Below are 15,554 nucleotides of genomic sequence, written 5' to 3'. Positions count from 1 at the left end.
TCTGTAATTCTATGATTATGAATGTTTTATTCCAGTTAAGGTTATCATGACAGTACTATGGATGGTTTTTTCTTATCTGGGCTTGCTGGGGAGTAGTGTAAAGAATTTTCTGAATGAGTATAGCCTTTGGGGTGTCTGAGATAAAGTACTTTCATACACATCCACCCCACGTGAAACATGTACAGAAGGCCAAAATAAATTACTGAATTGGATTTTGCCTTCGCTTCAGGAAGGACAGAATAGTGGGGACTGTCTCCCAAACTTAATTGCTAATTTGTTGTCCAGTCATCATGGAAATTAAGGAAAAATGATCACTTTGATCCAAGCTGAATGAAATAAAGGGGAGATTTATTGGTATAGCTGGGAAAATCACAGAAAGTGTTGCAGAAATGATGGAAGGAGCTATGATGGATATGCATGGAGAAGACAGGGAACGAATAAGACCAAATAGGAGGCACTGACTACTTATACGACAGGCATTCAGAATCATAGAATCACAGAATGTCTTCAGTTGGGAGGGATCTCAAAGCCTACCCAGTCCCAACCCCTGCTGCAAACAGGGCTGCCCTCCACCAGTTCAGGCTGCCCGGGGCCCCATTCAACCTGGCTTTGAGCACCTCCAGGGAGAGGACACTCACAGTTTCTCTGGGCAAACAAGAGGTAATGTTCCCCAAATGAGTAGATAAAGATCTTTGCCACATTTATTGTGGATGATAAAACAATTGGATTAATTCAATAGAGAAAATCCCATGGGAGCTGTTAAATACAAGGATATCAGCTCTGAATTGGAGTATCCTTTGCTGGAGATTGGAAGACAGTTGATGAAAAATATCATTGTTGGTCTGATTTGTTCTTCTCCTATGGGCAGCTGCCAGCAGCTGCATTTAGGAACATGGTGCTGGGCTGGATGAACTTTTGTTTGACTCGATACAGTCAATCTCACACAGTTTTCATAGCATGCTTCCAGTACCACAATCACAATACGCACTGCAAGCAACATTCTCTTACTACCGAATGTATATTTACTGGTGTGCATGCAAATGGGAATGTTTCTCTAGAAGAAGAATGGAGGAGATTGTGGGAGGCGGTTTTGTGTTGTTTACTTCCCTAAGAGTATGCAATGCCACAGACAATACATCTTTGGATGGAAATGAAAAATGTGCTTTTGTAAGACAAAATTGAGTATATTCTGCACAGCAAACATCTTGTGCTGGAATAAATATCTTTCGGGTGATGTCAATATGAGAACAAGCACCACAGTGTTGTTGAAGTAATTGGAAGTCACTGAGCAAACGTGCCGCCGAACATTGCAGAAAGCCTATATATGGTAATTTATCTAGAAATTTCCCCATTTCTGTTTTTAAAAAGCTTTATGCAGGAGAATGAATATGTCTACCACCTTTCAAGGCAGCACAAGACATGCACCAGCACTCAGCCCCCACAGCCTTTCAGCAAGCACTCCAACAGCGTTGCAGAGCCTCCCTCCCAGGGACAGGAGGGGAGGCAAAACCAGGACCCGCTGGGGCCGAGATGTGGGGTCTGTGGCTGACAGGTGCATTAAAGCATGCTGGCGTGAAATGTCAGTTTTTCTTCTAATGAAGAAACAGTTTCTTTCCTTATGGTAACTTGTGACAGTGACAGAAGTAGCACAAAACTATGATTGCAGTCACTGAAGCTAGTATAGTATGGGCTAAATATAGTAATGTATGCCTAAAGTTATAATCCCATGGGGTTGAAGTATATTTCATACGCTGTAGTGTATATTTGAGTTTACAGTGTTCTCTGCTTGCATCAACACAGGTTCTCCCTTGCAGTCACCACCTCGTCCTCCCAGCCTTGGGCCCTCAAGCTCTCTAAAACCCATTTTGTTCATGACATTTGGCACATGACAAGTCTGAGCTCAGACTGAGAATGTTTCTCAACTTTTTTTTTTTAATAAAAATTAATAGCAGCATGAATAATGATGCAAAAGGAATATTGTGCCAGTATACAATCATGCTGCAAATGGTTCAAACCATTAAAACATTTTAGATCTCTGTGGCCAATTGCTGGGACCTGGATAGAGAAGGAAAAAACAATTGCATTCTGCCAGGAGAAGTTGTTAAATTCCTATGAGTGAATGCAGTCCTGACTTAATTATCACTTCCAAGAGACTATTTATAGTTGTCTGGGAAAGCACTTAAGAGAAACAGGCTTAAGTTTGCAAACAGAGTAAGTGGGTGAGTATTCTCAGCAAAGACAGAGAGGGGAGAGTCAACCTCCCGCCCTTCCAGTCCCAATAGTGGGATGTCAGTGCAGGAATTCCATGCTGATGGGACCAGCTCCTTGGCTCACCAAGTTCCTACATAGAATTTCAGAAATTCAAAATTGTAAATGTTGTTCAACTTACCAATGAGCTTCAAACTTGGAAGTTTCCTGGGACAGAACACCCCTCCAGGAAGGCACGCAAAACATTTCCTGTGTCTCCAGGACAAAAATAATAATGATAATAATATACATATATATATATGTATATAACTCCACATAATTATAAATATCCAAAATGCTTTGATAGATGAGATGCTGTATCTGTACATGTAAATGGTTAGCAAGCTGGGCTGCAGTATGAATAACTGAATTTGTCTAGGGAAACATGGCCAGTGGGATTTCCTGGTTACAAGAACTTACACTGGTCTCAGCTAATATTGACAGCTGATAAATAAGCAAGGAGAAATGGTATATTAGGAATGAGGAAGAGAAATTTACCTTTATCCCAGGCCTTTATCCCAGGAAACAAATGAGTAGGTGTTATGAAATGGAGAAGGATGTGAAAGCAGGCTGTATTTAGGCCTGCACATGCAGAAAAATTGATTTATAGTCAAATCCATCACTGCAGTTATTTAATACATGATTACTGCATATTTTCTAACTTCTCTGCTTGTAGCTGATAAACTCTTATTAAGCTGTGAAGCATGGAGGAGTAGCATGTCTCACTGTTTCTATGTAATATGGTATCTGTAAAATGTTCCATTCAATAACTCTACCTATATAATGTGTATTAAATCAATTTGGCCACGCCATGGAATTTCAAATTTGCATTACAAAAGCACATTACACACATATTTCAGTGTTTTATGGGCATAATTATGTGAGAACAAATAGCTACATAGACATTTTATTGCACTGAGTATCTAAGCACTTAATTTGCACTCAAGCAAAGGCTAACTACAGTCTCAACCCTTGAACTAACAACACTGGAAGGGACTGTTCTTCTCACGTCTTCTATATCACCTGTCATCTACTTATACACTGCACTATGGTGGCACAACTCTTGGGCCTTTTAATATTATTTCCCTACCAGAAAGTGAAGCACCAAATAACAGCCTGTTGTTATTTCCTTGTCTGCATGTGGATTACTGACCCAGAAAGCTGTAACTATAGACATTCCCAGTTCCATTTAATTGGAATTACCACAAGGAAAAGAAATGGGGAGAAAAATATCAGTGGCTACAAAAACTAATCAAACTACTGCTCCTTTTTCTCAGATGGTCTTGTTCCTACTGGAGGAATAAGCCTTCTCCTAAATTAGCGCCTCCTGATAAAACACCCTTGTTTGTGGAATCTTTCAGTAAGATTTCATGTGAGATTCAGATTTGTCCTCTATTTTTTTCACTGATTTTAAATTTTCAGTCTATTCCCTGTGTGGAAATTCCCTGCCCAAGAACACCTTACCACATCCATTGAGCGTGCAGAGCCTCTTGCCTCCTTCCCCTGTACGTACACACAGTTCCCCCCTCTGTCACACTCAGTGACTTTATATTTCTGCTTTGCTTCTCAGCACCCTTCACACCTGGACTTGGGCTGGAGTACAATCACTGACAGGTCTTCTGCTTCTGGAGCATGTGAGGGTTCGTGGTTTTGGTTCGACTAAAGAGATTTTCAGAACATTTTATTTCCTTTAGAGTGAGTGACTGTTGATAACAAATCCTACTGCACACTGCATCTCTTGATGCTGTCTGTTACCCCTATTGCTGAATACCTATGTCACCCATGGGGATTGGTGCTTGTCATCTCTATTGCCATCCAGGACAGATTGCTCAGCAGACAAGCAATTCAGCCAGCTAATGAGCTGCTATATACAGCCATGCGGGTTTATATGTTTTGGAGAGGTGGGCCCCCCACAGCTGTCCAAGCTTGCTATATGAATTTGATAGCTGGCTATCAGCATGGAAATGATGATTAGGGAGCCTTCATTCTGTCATTCTCAAAGACATCTGTGTTCACAGAGAAGTGAGAAAGCTGGAACTTGTTATATACCATCCACAGTTAGAATACTTATCTGCATGTTTGATTGAAAATGTTATAACATAACATACATAATTATGGACTTGGTTATAAGAGTGTGTCTAATGGAGAGATTTGTACACAGAATATTTGACAGTAAAAACTGAACATGGCAATGGAGCATATATGAAGAAAAGCTACTCACTTTGAGCTAGTGGGAGCAGGAGTGCCTGAGGAACAGCGAACGTGTGAACAATGTTTGAAGATGAAAAAAAAAAAGTAAAGGAAAATAGGTATGGAATGTAGGTGTGTGAAGGACGTGAGAATCAAGATGAATATTACGAATAAATGGAGAAGTGAGTGAGACAAAGGACTTCTGTCAATTTATGTCAATAGATACACCTTTATATGAAATATGACATGGCCAATTTCATTTCCCATAACAGCCTTCACTGTTCTAAGCCATCTGTCAGATTTACATGCTACATATTATGCAGGTCATCTTCATTTGGCAGAAGTTGTTCCTGCAACCCAAAACAGAGAAATGCTGTGTTAGACCACTTTATCCATTTTTCTCTTTTTCTTAATGAAGTATGACAGACATTTAAGAGAAAAAAAAAAACAGAGGGAGCACTGATGCAGGTTTGGTAGGCTTTCATTGTAGGATGAGGATGGCAAGAGTACATTGCCAATTAGTGCTCTGGCATTAAAACTATGATAACTTTTCCAGGTTTGTCTCTTCTTGCCTCTTCATGTTATACACACACACACAAAAACCAAACCTTTCGCTCTTGGGTGCTTTGTTCATCTCCTCCTGAGGAACAGGGAGAAGGATGAGGTAACATCAGATGGAGGGTACCATTCTGGCCTTAAAAATAAATGAGAGTTCCTGCTTGGCACTTTGGCATGAGTGTGCTGCAGACTGAGGGAGTTTCTATTTTCATGAAGCAACCACAGCCTACATAATTTCCTTCTGATTGCTGCAGGCAGCTCTGGGTGCAGTTGTGCAGTTGGCTGAAGTCTTGGAATCACATTTTTCCACACCTTTGTTAGCAAGTTTTTAAGAAGTTTCAGCTCCTAAACTAAGCTTTTTTTTTTTTTTTTTTTTAATAGATAAATATGGAGAGTCTAGAAGTTAAATCTGAAGTCTAGGACAATGTTAAATCTAAGTTTTTCAAGACAATTTCTCTTGTTTTGCTTAAGACTTTCACCAGGAATTTTTAATTTTTTTTCCACATTAGTTGAAGATTTAGGGAGGTGTAACTTACCAGTTGGAGCAGCAGCTGCTGTGCACCTGGAAATCTTGGACCTTCCTTCACATAGTAGAGGATGCATCCTAAACTGCAGTTATAAGGAATCCATGAGATCTGAGCCATAATGGACATTCATCTGCTTTACATGGAACAGATATGTCATATCTCTGCCTGAGAAACCACAGCCCAGCCAAGGCCTTTTCTGGCTCAAACCTGAAGTAATTTGTCATAGATAAAACAATAATTTAGTCAAAGTGTTATGAGCTGAATGAAATGTTCCACATTCAGTCCTGCCATTTGCCCATTGCTGTGTTAGCCCCACATGCTCAACTCAGAATCCTTTTGCTGCCTCCATGCTCAATCCCGTGCTGTTTCTGCAGGTTCCTCACTGAACATGATCCTCCCTTGGGACTGCGAGGAGGGATGAGGAAGAACCAGCCTATGCTGCAGGTTGATGTTACATTTATCTCAGCAAGGTTAATTAGTCTTTGTGGACTATTATAACAACCTGACTCTACTGCTTCCAAGTACCACGAACTAGTGCAGTGTCCTGACACGCTGCTGTGCTGTGCTGTGCAGACATGGTGCTGAGGTAACTGCTGCCAGACATGAAAAGGCAACAAAAGGGAAGCTGAGATGTGGCACACAGAGGAGAGGGTTCTTTACTTTAAACAAGAAAATCCAGAGTCCAAAGAAGGAAAGGATGTCATCCAGAGGAACCTGGACAGGCTAGAAAAAAGTACCCACGGGTACCTAGTGAGGTTCAACAAGGTCAAGTGCAAGGTGGGCTGGGGCAATTCTAGACATGTGCAGACTGGGAGGAGAACTCCTTGAGAGCATGCTCACAACACAGACAGCTGGAGGCTCCTGGAAAGTGCTGTGTGCCTGCTGCACTCTGACCATGGGCCAGCCTCACAGCACTCCTTGCTGAAACCTCCGCTGACATGAACTCGTCCCATATATAAGCTCTTGTGTTTGAAAGGTCAGATCTTCTGAACAGGAGTAGCCATATTTTTGCAAAATGTTACTCCTTTACCTCATTTTTAATGTACTTCACCAGAGCCCTCAGAGCAAAGCACATGGTTCTGCTTTCATCATTAAGGCCGTGTACAACTCTACCACACCTCACTGCTGCCCTGGTCAGAAGACCACAGCCTGCCGCTGCTGCTGAAATAACCCACAGAACACAGGTGAAGTACCCAATCTGTCCTTTGATCCAGGTAGCTTTTCTCATCCACTGCTCTTTTCTTTGTAACTAATGCCTTAGAGAAAGAAAAAAAAAAGGGAGAATAAAAGAGGCCTAAGAAGTCAGGATCAGCAGTCCTGCATTTATAACCACACTGCTGCAGTTAATGTGCATACAGCTATAATTTAAAATAGCAAATTCAATGGAATGTAACTGGGATTGCAGTACAAACCCTGACAGGGTCTTACCAGTTTCAGGGGGCTGAGTTAAGGTTGTATTAGAATGAGTTGCTAAGTCTTTTCTTAGTTTTCAGAGCCTCAGTTTGCATTCTCTTAACTCTTTTATTTCCTGGTTTTTAAAGGTGAGCACTCTACGAAGGCACAGAGTACCGAAGGCACAGAGTACCGTGCTTCAGGGGAGCTTTTTTCTGTACAGTCACAGGAACCACCATACAGAAGAACACACTGGTCATTACAGCATTCAGCAGGCTCACTTCAGGTCTGACAGAGATTTCTTTGCGCTGTGGGATAAGGGACAAGGTTAGGATGTCAGACAGGGCAGAGACATAGTTCTTCCTCATCCACTGCCCGGACGCACCCAGCACCATCGCTGTTCCCATGTCTTCTTCAAACCGGTCACAGAGGCAGGCGTGGGCCGGGGCACCGAACACCTCCCGGGGGGACGGTACGGCTCCCCTCCTCCTCCGACTGCCGGGACAGCACAGGCGCGGGAAGGGGACGGGACGGGCACAGCTGGGCCGCAGCCTCTCCGGCTCCGCCGCCGCCGCCCGCTCGGCCCGAGCCCAGGCCGGAGGCTGCCGCCCCGTCCGCCGCCGACGTGCCTGGGTTCGGGCCCGGCTTCCGCGGCGCGGGGCGCGGCCCGACCTCGCCGTCTCCCGCAGGCCGGAGAGGAAGGGGCGGCCGGTCCGAACCGGCAGAAGGGACCCGAGCAGAAGGGAAGCGCCGCTCCCCTCCCGGGCTCAGCCCGGCCCTCGGCGGCGTGAGAACGGCCGGGCGGGGCGAGGCGAGGGCCGGGCCCTGGCGGAGGGCGGGCGGGAAGATGGCCGGGGCCGGCGCCGGGCGGGAGCGGGGGGAGGCGGCGGGGCGCTGAGCGGCGGGGCGGGGGGGCTCGGGCCGAAGGGCCGCGCTCGAGGGCCGGGAGCCGCGGCGGCGCGGGGCAGGGCCCGGGCGGGGTCAGGAGCCGCGGCGGGGCCGGGCCCGGTGCAGAGCGGGGCCGGCGCGGGGGAGGATGAGCCCGGCGCGGCGCGGCCGGAGCCGCCCGAGTCCCGCTCCCCGCGGGGCCGCCTGTTAGTGCTGGAGGAGGAGGAGGAGGAAGAGGAGGCGGCGGCGGCGGACGGCCGCGGCCCGGGCGGGACGGGAGCTGCCCCGGCAGCGGGCGGGGAGCGGGTTTCGGCCGGAGCTGGGCGGCGGCGGGCAGGCAGCGGAGCGGCCATGCCGTGGCTGAGCGGCGGACGGCGGCGGCAGCGGCAGCAGCAAGGGGCGGCGGGGCAGGGCGGCGGGCCGGCGGCGGGCGGGCAGCGCGGCCGGGAGAGTTCGGAACTGCCGCTGCCCGCCGGCTGGGAGGAGGCGAGGGACTTCGACGGGCGCGTCTTCTACATCGACCACAACACCCGGCAGACCTCGTGGATCGACCCCCGCGACAGGTAGGGCGGCGGGGAAGCGCGGCAGGCGGAGGGGCCCGCGGCGGGGCGAGCTCCGGGGAACGAGGGCCCGGCCCGGACGCTGAGCTCCGGCCGCGGGGAGCCGCCCGGCGCCGGCCCGAGCCCGCTGCGGGGCTGCGGTCCGCTGTCCGGGTGGGGGCCGTCCCGATCCCCGTCCCGCGCCCCGCCGGGCCCGGCCGCCCGCTCCGCTGCCGGCTGCGGCCCTCGGCTCCCGGGGCGCCTCGCGCCGGGTGGCGGGGCGGGGTGCGCAGCCTCCGGCTCCGAGTAAAGCTACGGGGGCACCATGAGGGCTGCGGTGGGCGTGCGGCCCCAGCCCGGCCGAGGGACGGGAGAGGTGCGGGCCGGGACGGAATGCCGTGTTTTTGTTTTTCGGACGCTGGAATTGGAACTGGAATTGCAGCGTTGTAACCGGGTGGTTCGCCCGTATTGATTTATTAGCTGGCTGGAATTAATTGGAGGCAGCTTGAGGTGCAGCGCAGTAATTTGGTAGATTACCTTCTCGTAAAAGATATCGCTGTGTAGAGGTAAGCGAACCGGTGCATTCCTTCCCTCAGTTTGACAAATACACGGCCTGCTACAAATTGCTGGCTGCTGCGTTCCAGGACAGTGTTCTGCCGTCTCCCAGACCTGGGGCGCGCGATAGGGTCGGGTTGGCCTCTTCATTTCCATTACGGTCAGTCCGTATTGCCGGGTTTTGATGGGGTTGTGCTCAGCCGATAAAGAATGTGCTACGGCTTAAAATCTGTGGGAGTGTGGAAACGTCTGCTGCAGTGGGGCCGTCTGGTAAATACAGCCTCACTTGAAAGCCTTCGCCTAAAAATTTCCACGTCGAGTTACTGAACACAAGTGTCAGTATTCAAGGTGTCTGCAAAATAAGAAACATATGTCTCTGTGTATGCTTTTCTATATTAAACAATGTTTTTATAGTAAGTGAAAGTTGGACAAGGACAGTTTGAACCTCGGCCAGAGCTACCTTGCCAGAGCTATGCCTGGAATGTTAAGCAGGCCACAGAAACATTTAAGCGCAGCCTGGTTAAAGGCTGCAGCAATTTCAGCAATCCTAGCTCTCGCACAATGATACATAACAGTTCAAATAGCCTAAATATTTACCGATGGGATCAAGATCTTTTGTCTCTTTGTTTAGACATACTTATGCATGCACATATGTTTTGCTGATGTATTAAATACTTGCTGGTTGGCTTTTGATAGCGCATTTTTTACAACCTACCTGTAGTTTCTAGTGTTCAGTTACTTGTAATACTCTCTTCTGAGGGAAACTAATAACATAACAGATTGTGGCTTCTCTGCATTCCATGCCTGCCATTGCATTTTGGGGTATAGTTTTGTCTCTTGCAATTTCTCACATATGGATAACAAAAAGTTTTAGCAATTCACTGCAGTGTTTGAAGGCAGTTAGAAAGTAGCACCGTTAGACTTAAATGGCATTGTTTAACTTATAACTTGAAAAAATAATTGAAACTCCATACAGTGCTTGAAAATTTCTCGAAATACTTTGCAGTGGTGTTTGTTAAACAAAGCTGTTTTTCACACTGGGCAAGAATAGGCTGCAGAAATGTGATTGAGACACCTGCACTGGGGCAGGTAGAAAAGACAGTGTTTTGACAAATGAGCATCAGTAGTTCCTCTAGAATTCGAGTAGCAGAAGCTAGTTTTAGTCTTGCAAAGTTGATCTCCTATTGTGAATAGGCTTCTATTGGTGCTGTAGTGAGGGGTCTCTTCTGTATAGGAGAAGGTGGCCACAGTCTTTTGGTTTTCATTGCAGCCGTTCAGATTGCTGGGGGCAGCAGCGAAGTAGGGATGGATCAGGTTAGTTGTGTTCTGCCAAAGTTTTGGAAGGAAAGGTAAAAGCATCAGGGAAATGGTACTAAAGTTGTTTTTTTGTTTGTTCCTTCAAAAAGAACTTGAAAAAGTGAGGGATAGGATGACATGCTTGTATTGTATCTCAACATTCTCTGGTAATTGAATGCCTTGTTTCTGTGTTCATGGAACTCTTTCTTTTCTATCCAGGAGGAACTGGGCAGAACTATGGGACCTCAGGCCATGGTATACACATGATCAGGGCTCTGCGAATCAGCACCTCCTAGCTTTCCTATGGGCAGTAATCCTATAAGCATCCCCACAGGCTCTTCTTTCCCTGTAGCAAACTTAGTATTTGTTTTTCTTTTCAGCATTCCCTTTGAGATTTCTCAGCCTTTTGTATAGTTAGATTAGTGCACTTAATATGAAACAGTGATTTAAGAAAAAAAAAAAAGCCCTAATCAAGCAAAGAGGAGAAGGAAGTACTAATTGGAGCTGTTAACGAAGTTGAATTGTGCTGTGTGAAGGATTTGGGGGTAGAGAGTAGAAAGGGTTAAAGAACGCAGGAGTGGATGCTGTGTGGTTTTTGTAGGGTAAGAAAAAGTGGAATAAATGAATAAAGAAAAGGGAGGATGGTAGAAGAGTGTTAAGATGAGCAGATTTGAAAAGCTGCTTATCTTTGGTATCAAATCTGTGGTTAGGTTGATGGAGATTGCTGTGTTGATCTGTATAGATTGCTGGGTGCTTGTCTGGCAGATCCTGTAGATCTTAACCTGGAACTGTTCAGTGCATACTTTCCTCTTGTTATAACAGTCTTTAATCTTAATAGATTGCAAGTTCTTCAAGGTGGCGAATGACCTTTTTATCTCTTGTTTGCACAGCACTTGGTATATTGAGATGTAGGTCAATAACTGAGGGTTGTAAATGTTCTTATAAAAGACTGACTACATTTGTGGTTGATACTGATGATCCCAGTGGCACCACATCTTACTACAGTTGTTGTTTGTTATAAGGCTGTGCAGCAAAGGTGTTCTGTGCTGAGAGGCAGTGTTATTTTTTTCAGAATAGCACTAGGGAAGGTAAGTCGTTTCTTTCAGCTATTTGATGTGAGTTGTCTTGTTTGTTTGTTTATTTGAAGATTTACATGCTTTGGAATGAGAGCTTTAAACTTGTAAGGTAAAACAGTGTTTTTACATCTGTTTGGGCCAGTTTGGAAGGCTTTGAAAAATGCATATGAGTTGGGTAGGGACTTGGATTTTTAGCAACTACGTTTTGCAGAAGCTTCCTGCAAGCTGAACTGCTGATGTCTTAATTGAAACCACGGAGCTTTTCTGTCCTGTGTCCTCAGCAATGATTTAATTCTGAGCCTTCAGATCTGCTTAGTTTGAACACAGGGGGAGGAACCTTGAGTTGGAGCAAGAAGAATGGGAACAAGCAGGATTGGCCTTGGAATTTGACAGATGGAGAGATGTCTTTGCGGTAGGCTGAGGAGAGCAAAGCAATCTGGGGGGTAGGAAGAAGGCACCTGAAGCCTGGGAAGCAAAAAGTAGGGGAACTGGCCTGAAAACCAGTAGGACAGGGAAAAACAGGTAAGAGGAAACCGGTCTGGTGAGGGTTCAGGGTATGAGGGTGTCAGCTCTTTTCTTGGCTGTGCAGGGAACCCCGAGGGAAAAGGAGCATTGTAGTCTCAAGAATCAGAAAACATGAGTGGAAAGAAGCCTGCAGAGTCTTGGTGGAGAGGAGAATTGGAAAGGGAAGCATAAGAACAAGGTGTCAAGTGTGAGGCAGGGATCCAGAGGTGTAAGATACGCTGGGCAAGGAGTCTGACAAAAAATCCAAGTTATGGAAAGTGGAAATAGCAGGAAAGGCTCATGGGCTTGAAAGGAGTCACCCTGAGGAAGTCCGTAAGCAGGGGCATGTTATCAGGGGTGAACTGCAGAAGAGCATGAGGAAGCGGTTAATGGACAGAAAAGTGCAGAAGTGCTGACTGTTTCTCCAAAACTATTCCAGGGTTTCTCATTCTCATCATATATTTGCTGTATTACCCAGTTTGCTTCTTCTTTCTGTGAAGCAGGACAGAAGGTGCCACAGCTAACTACTCGCGTAATCTGGCAATTAATGTTAACAGCAAGTGGCAAAGCGAGGTGTGATGCCGTGTGATGTGGTTTCTCTTTCCCTGGCTTGGCTTTATGAAGGAATGGAGATTGCAAATGAGAAGCTTGAATCAAAAGATATTTATGCCAGATATTCAAAGCTGGAAAATTCCAGATTAAAGTTGCTAAACTATTATTGCTTTTGTATTAAGTGAGCATTTTTAGTGATAAACATCTACATACATTTTCTTGCCTTGCTTGACACGTGGAGAGGAGCAACTCTGAAGACAGATCAGGGCTGGGAAATGAAATAGGTTGGGAGGGATACTCAAACTCTTGCCACGACCGAAAGAAGTGCATCTCTAGTAAGACAAAGAATCTTCTGAAGCACCTTTGTGTGATAGTGTCAGAAAGGCAGTGAGCTCTTTCTAAAGGCAAGGGATTATCTGCTGGACTGTTGCACTATATCTGTCCAGTCAGCAGTACTGGGCAGCCCACTGACAATCAGCAGAATCATTTAAATCAAGATTTTTCACAGACAGCATTTTTCTAGGTTGGGCTTCAACTCCTCCACCAAGAGTTACACTAGTGTCATTTTTATTCATAGAATGATAGAGTACTCCAAGTTGAAAGGGTCCCGTACAGATCATCAAGTCCAACTTTTGGATCCGCACAAGACCACCCAGAAATCAGATCATAGAGATGAAGACAAGCAACACAGATAGTACCACTGCCATGTTGGAAATTATCCTTTGCGTTCCTATGTGCTTTGAGAGTTCTCTCGACCACTTCCTTTTTATTGTATTTTAATTGTCACCTGTGTTAGCTCATATTTTTGTTTTGAGCTGATGCTATTTGTGGAATGGGAAGAAAGCTGAGTGTTGATCAGACAAATTTAGGTCACGTGCTTTCTTTGTGCGATGCAGAGTGTTCACATCAAAAAGTGATTTTTTACAGGGTGCAGACAAGTACTTTTTAAAATGATGCTTGAAAATGATTAAAGGGAAGCAGGTTGCAATTAGTTAAATTTACTCTCTAGGCTGTCAGTGATAAGCGTATCAGAGATGAAGATGGTTGTCCAAAAACAAAACAGAAAGAATGGAATGAGTAAGGGTCTGGAAGACGTGCCGTCCTGTGAGAGCTGAAGAGGTGTTTTACAAGTGGTTAGAGTACTGGTTGTAGAAAGAGATGATACCTGAGACTGCAGAGCTCTTCTGTTTAGTAGATTTACAATAATATCTGACAGTTAGAAGTTGAAAACAGAAATACAATATGTTTTTAATAATGAGAGAGATTAAATGTTGAAATAGTTTTTCTCCTCTTAGCTCTTTAGATGAAACTATCTAATTCAGTGGTTTTCTGCCTAAGTCAGCTATCAGTTGAAGTCCCATTGTCTATAAACATCTATTTTTACTGCCTACCCTGCATGATACATCTCCTGGCCTACATATAATGTATCTAGCTAAATATATCTCATTTGGATTGGGAGAGCAGCCATCCTTTCATTAGAAAGTGCAGAATTTATCTGCCTGCTTTTTCCTCTGAATACATCAAGGAAGAAATCCAGTTTACCTCTGTCGCTTGAGACACCTGGGGCGCTGCAGTTGCATAGTTCAGTTACTCCAAGCTTGCAGTAAATGCAGTGGACTTGATAGAATTTATATTAAAAACAGCTCATACAAAGTACTACTTGAGTTCCAGATGTTTTGAATTTTCTGTGCAAATGTCAAGCCTGGATGCATCCATGCTGAGGATGGGAAAGCCGTGCAGCTGCTCTCTGGCATCTGGCTGGGAGCACGGGTGCAGCACAGTGCAGTAAGAAGGGGCTGCACTGCCCTGACTGATCTGTGCACTTGCTGAAAACGGTTCCCTAATATATTTAAAGGCACGTTGTAGCTGACATTTGTTTGGAAAGTGTCATGTATAGATGCCACGACACACCTATTTATTTGCCTTTTCAAAGGAGAGATGCATTTGTTTATGTTTCGTCATTATGGCTGGTATAGGCGGGTATTTAACTTTTATATAGAGACTCGAATGAAGTTGTTTGTGATTAAAAATACGCATAAGTGCATGTGTCTCAGAATTAATGTTAGTGCCAGGTGTGTTTTCAAACTTAGTCTTTGCTTTTGACTGTTAGATTCTGATAGCAAGTAATTGTTAATGACCTGATTCATTATAAATAATTTGACACTATTATTTTTTCTCAGCTCTCTGAATTGGGTATTTTCAAGAGTAGTTTTTAATTTCTTGTGGAGTTTCTCTTGCTTTGGAAAAGCAATGTCTGTATGAAGTGAGTATTCATATTTTCTGGTAAACTGTTCTTGTAATGCACTGTCAAAAATGAGTGCTATGCCTTCAGTCACTGAAGATTATAAAAGCTTTTGTATTACTTCAGTGCCTTGAAAAGTAGAGGTGGGAGGCATCCATCTTCCTAAAAATGAAAGGTTTTCAGTCTGTCTCAATAGTAGTTAATTATGATTTAGCTTTTTTTTTCTTTTTTTTTCTTTTTTTTCCTGGCTAAAATACGTGTAGTTTGAAAATCTGGGTAGCATAAATCTGCAAGACTAATTCATGTCTGCTAAATCATCCAAGCAGCTATTCAGTTGAGATTATCTCATTAACAAAGGGCATTGTCGAGCTTTCTAAGCCTTTGTTAAAAGTGAAGGTTGGTGGTTTTTTTTTTTTTTTTTTTTTTCCTGTGGATATGTAGCCTTACTGACTTTTAAATGGATGTATTTTCAGCAGTTAGACAGTGAATGCAGACACCTGCCTTATTGTGTTTGTGTGCTGGCTAGAAAGGGCTAAATGAGGGCTTGTGACTTCATTGTGCTGCAGCAGTACAGTGACACGTGTTGTAGGGGCTTATTCTTGAAGGGGTCTGTGGCTGCCTTACTTTTAAGCTGGATCTGATAAACTGATAAACCTTCACCTGCCGCAAGTTGGTAGTGCTCAAAACTACTAGAAAAGTACTTGACTGTTTCTTCTATGCGTAAATCGATGTATATCTGAGTTAATATAAGCATTAAAAACCACCAAGCGTTGTCAAAGGCAAATCAGGTATTGGCATTAATGCCTTCTGAAGGGAGCATCTGCTTTTCAGGATCTGTGATCCACATGTTTGGGAGAGCACGATTTGAAATGTGGTGAGGCTAGGGCAGGGCCTTAGGTTCTATTATACGGAGAAATAAAAGTCATTTAAGACTTGGATTCTAATAATAAGTTTAGTTTGAGATAAAGTGTTTGTTTTTTTTTCTTAG

General features: G+C 44.8%; 1 protein-coding gene and 1 long non-coding RNA gene across 5 annotated transcripts in view; one reads left to right on the top strand and one right to left on the bottom strand.

Moving 5' to 3' along the window:
• Positions 1-4,483: 4,483 nt before the first annotated feature.
• LOC125688393 (uncharacterized) lies at positions 4,484-7,720 on the bottom strand. Of its 2 annotated transcripts, XR_007374710.1 has the most exons (4): positions 7,300-7,720; positions 6,951-7,222; positions 5,532-6,778; positions 4,484-4,787 (listed from the first exon to the last, which is right to left on the bottom strand). It is a non-coding gene; the product is annotated as an uncharacterized LOC125688393 (long non-coding RNA). The 2 variants fall into 2 exon arrangements; XR_007374709.1 differs by having other exon boundaries at positions 5,532-7,222.
• Positions 7,721-7,941: 221 nt separating this feature from the next.
• WWC3 (WWC family member 3) overlaps positions 7,942-15,554 on the top strand; it is a 96,281-nt gene continuing 88,668 nt past the window's right edge. For all 3 annotated transcript variants that reach the window (XM_048934426.1, XM_048934425.1, XM_048934424.1), the window contains exon 1: positions 7,942-8,365. In XM_048934426.1, the coding sequence (XP_048790383.1) occupies positions 8,154-8,365 (212 nt within the window). In that variant the 5' untranslated portion in view covers positions 7,942-8,153. The remainder of the gene's footprint in view (positions 8,366-15,554) is intronic.

The sequence above is a fragment of the Lagopus muta genome, chromosome 1 (assembly GCF_023343835.1).
Source record: "Lagopus muta isolate bLagMut1 chromosome 1, bLagMut1 primary, whole genome shotgun sequence".
Classification (NCBI taxonomy): domain Eukaryota; kingdom Metazoa; phylum Chordata; class Aves; order Galliformes; family Phasianidae; genus Lagopus; species Lagopus muta.
The sequence above is the reverse complement of the archived record's forward strand: the minus strand, read 5'-3'. Positions and strand labels throughout refer to the sequence as shown.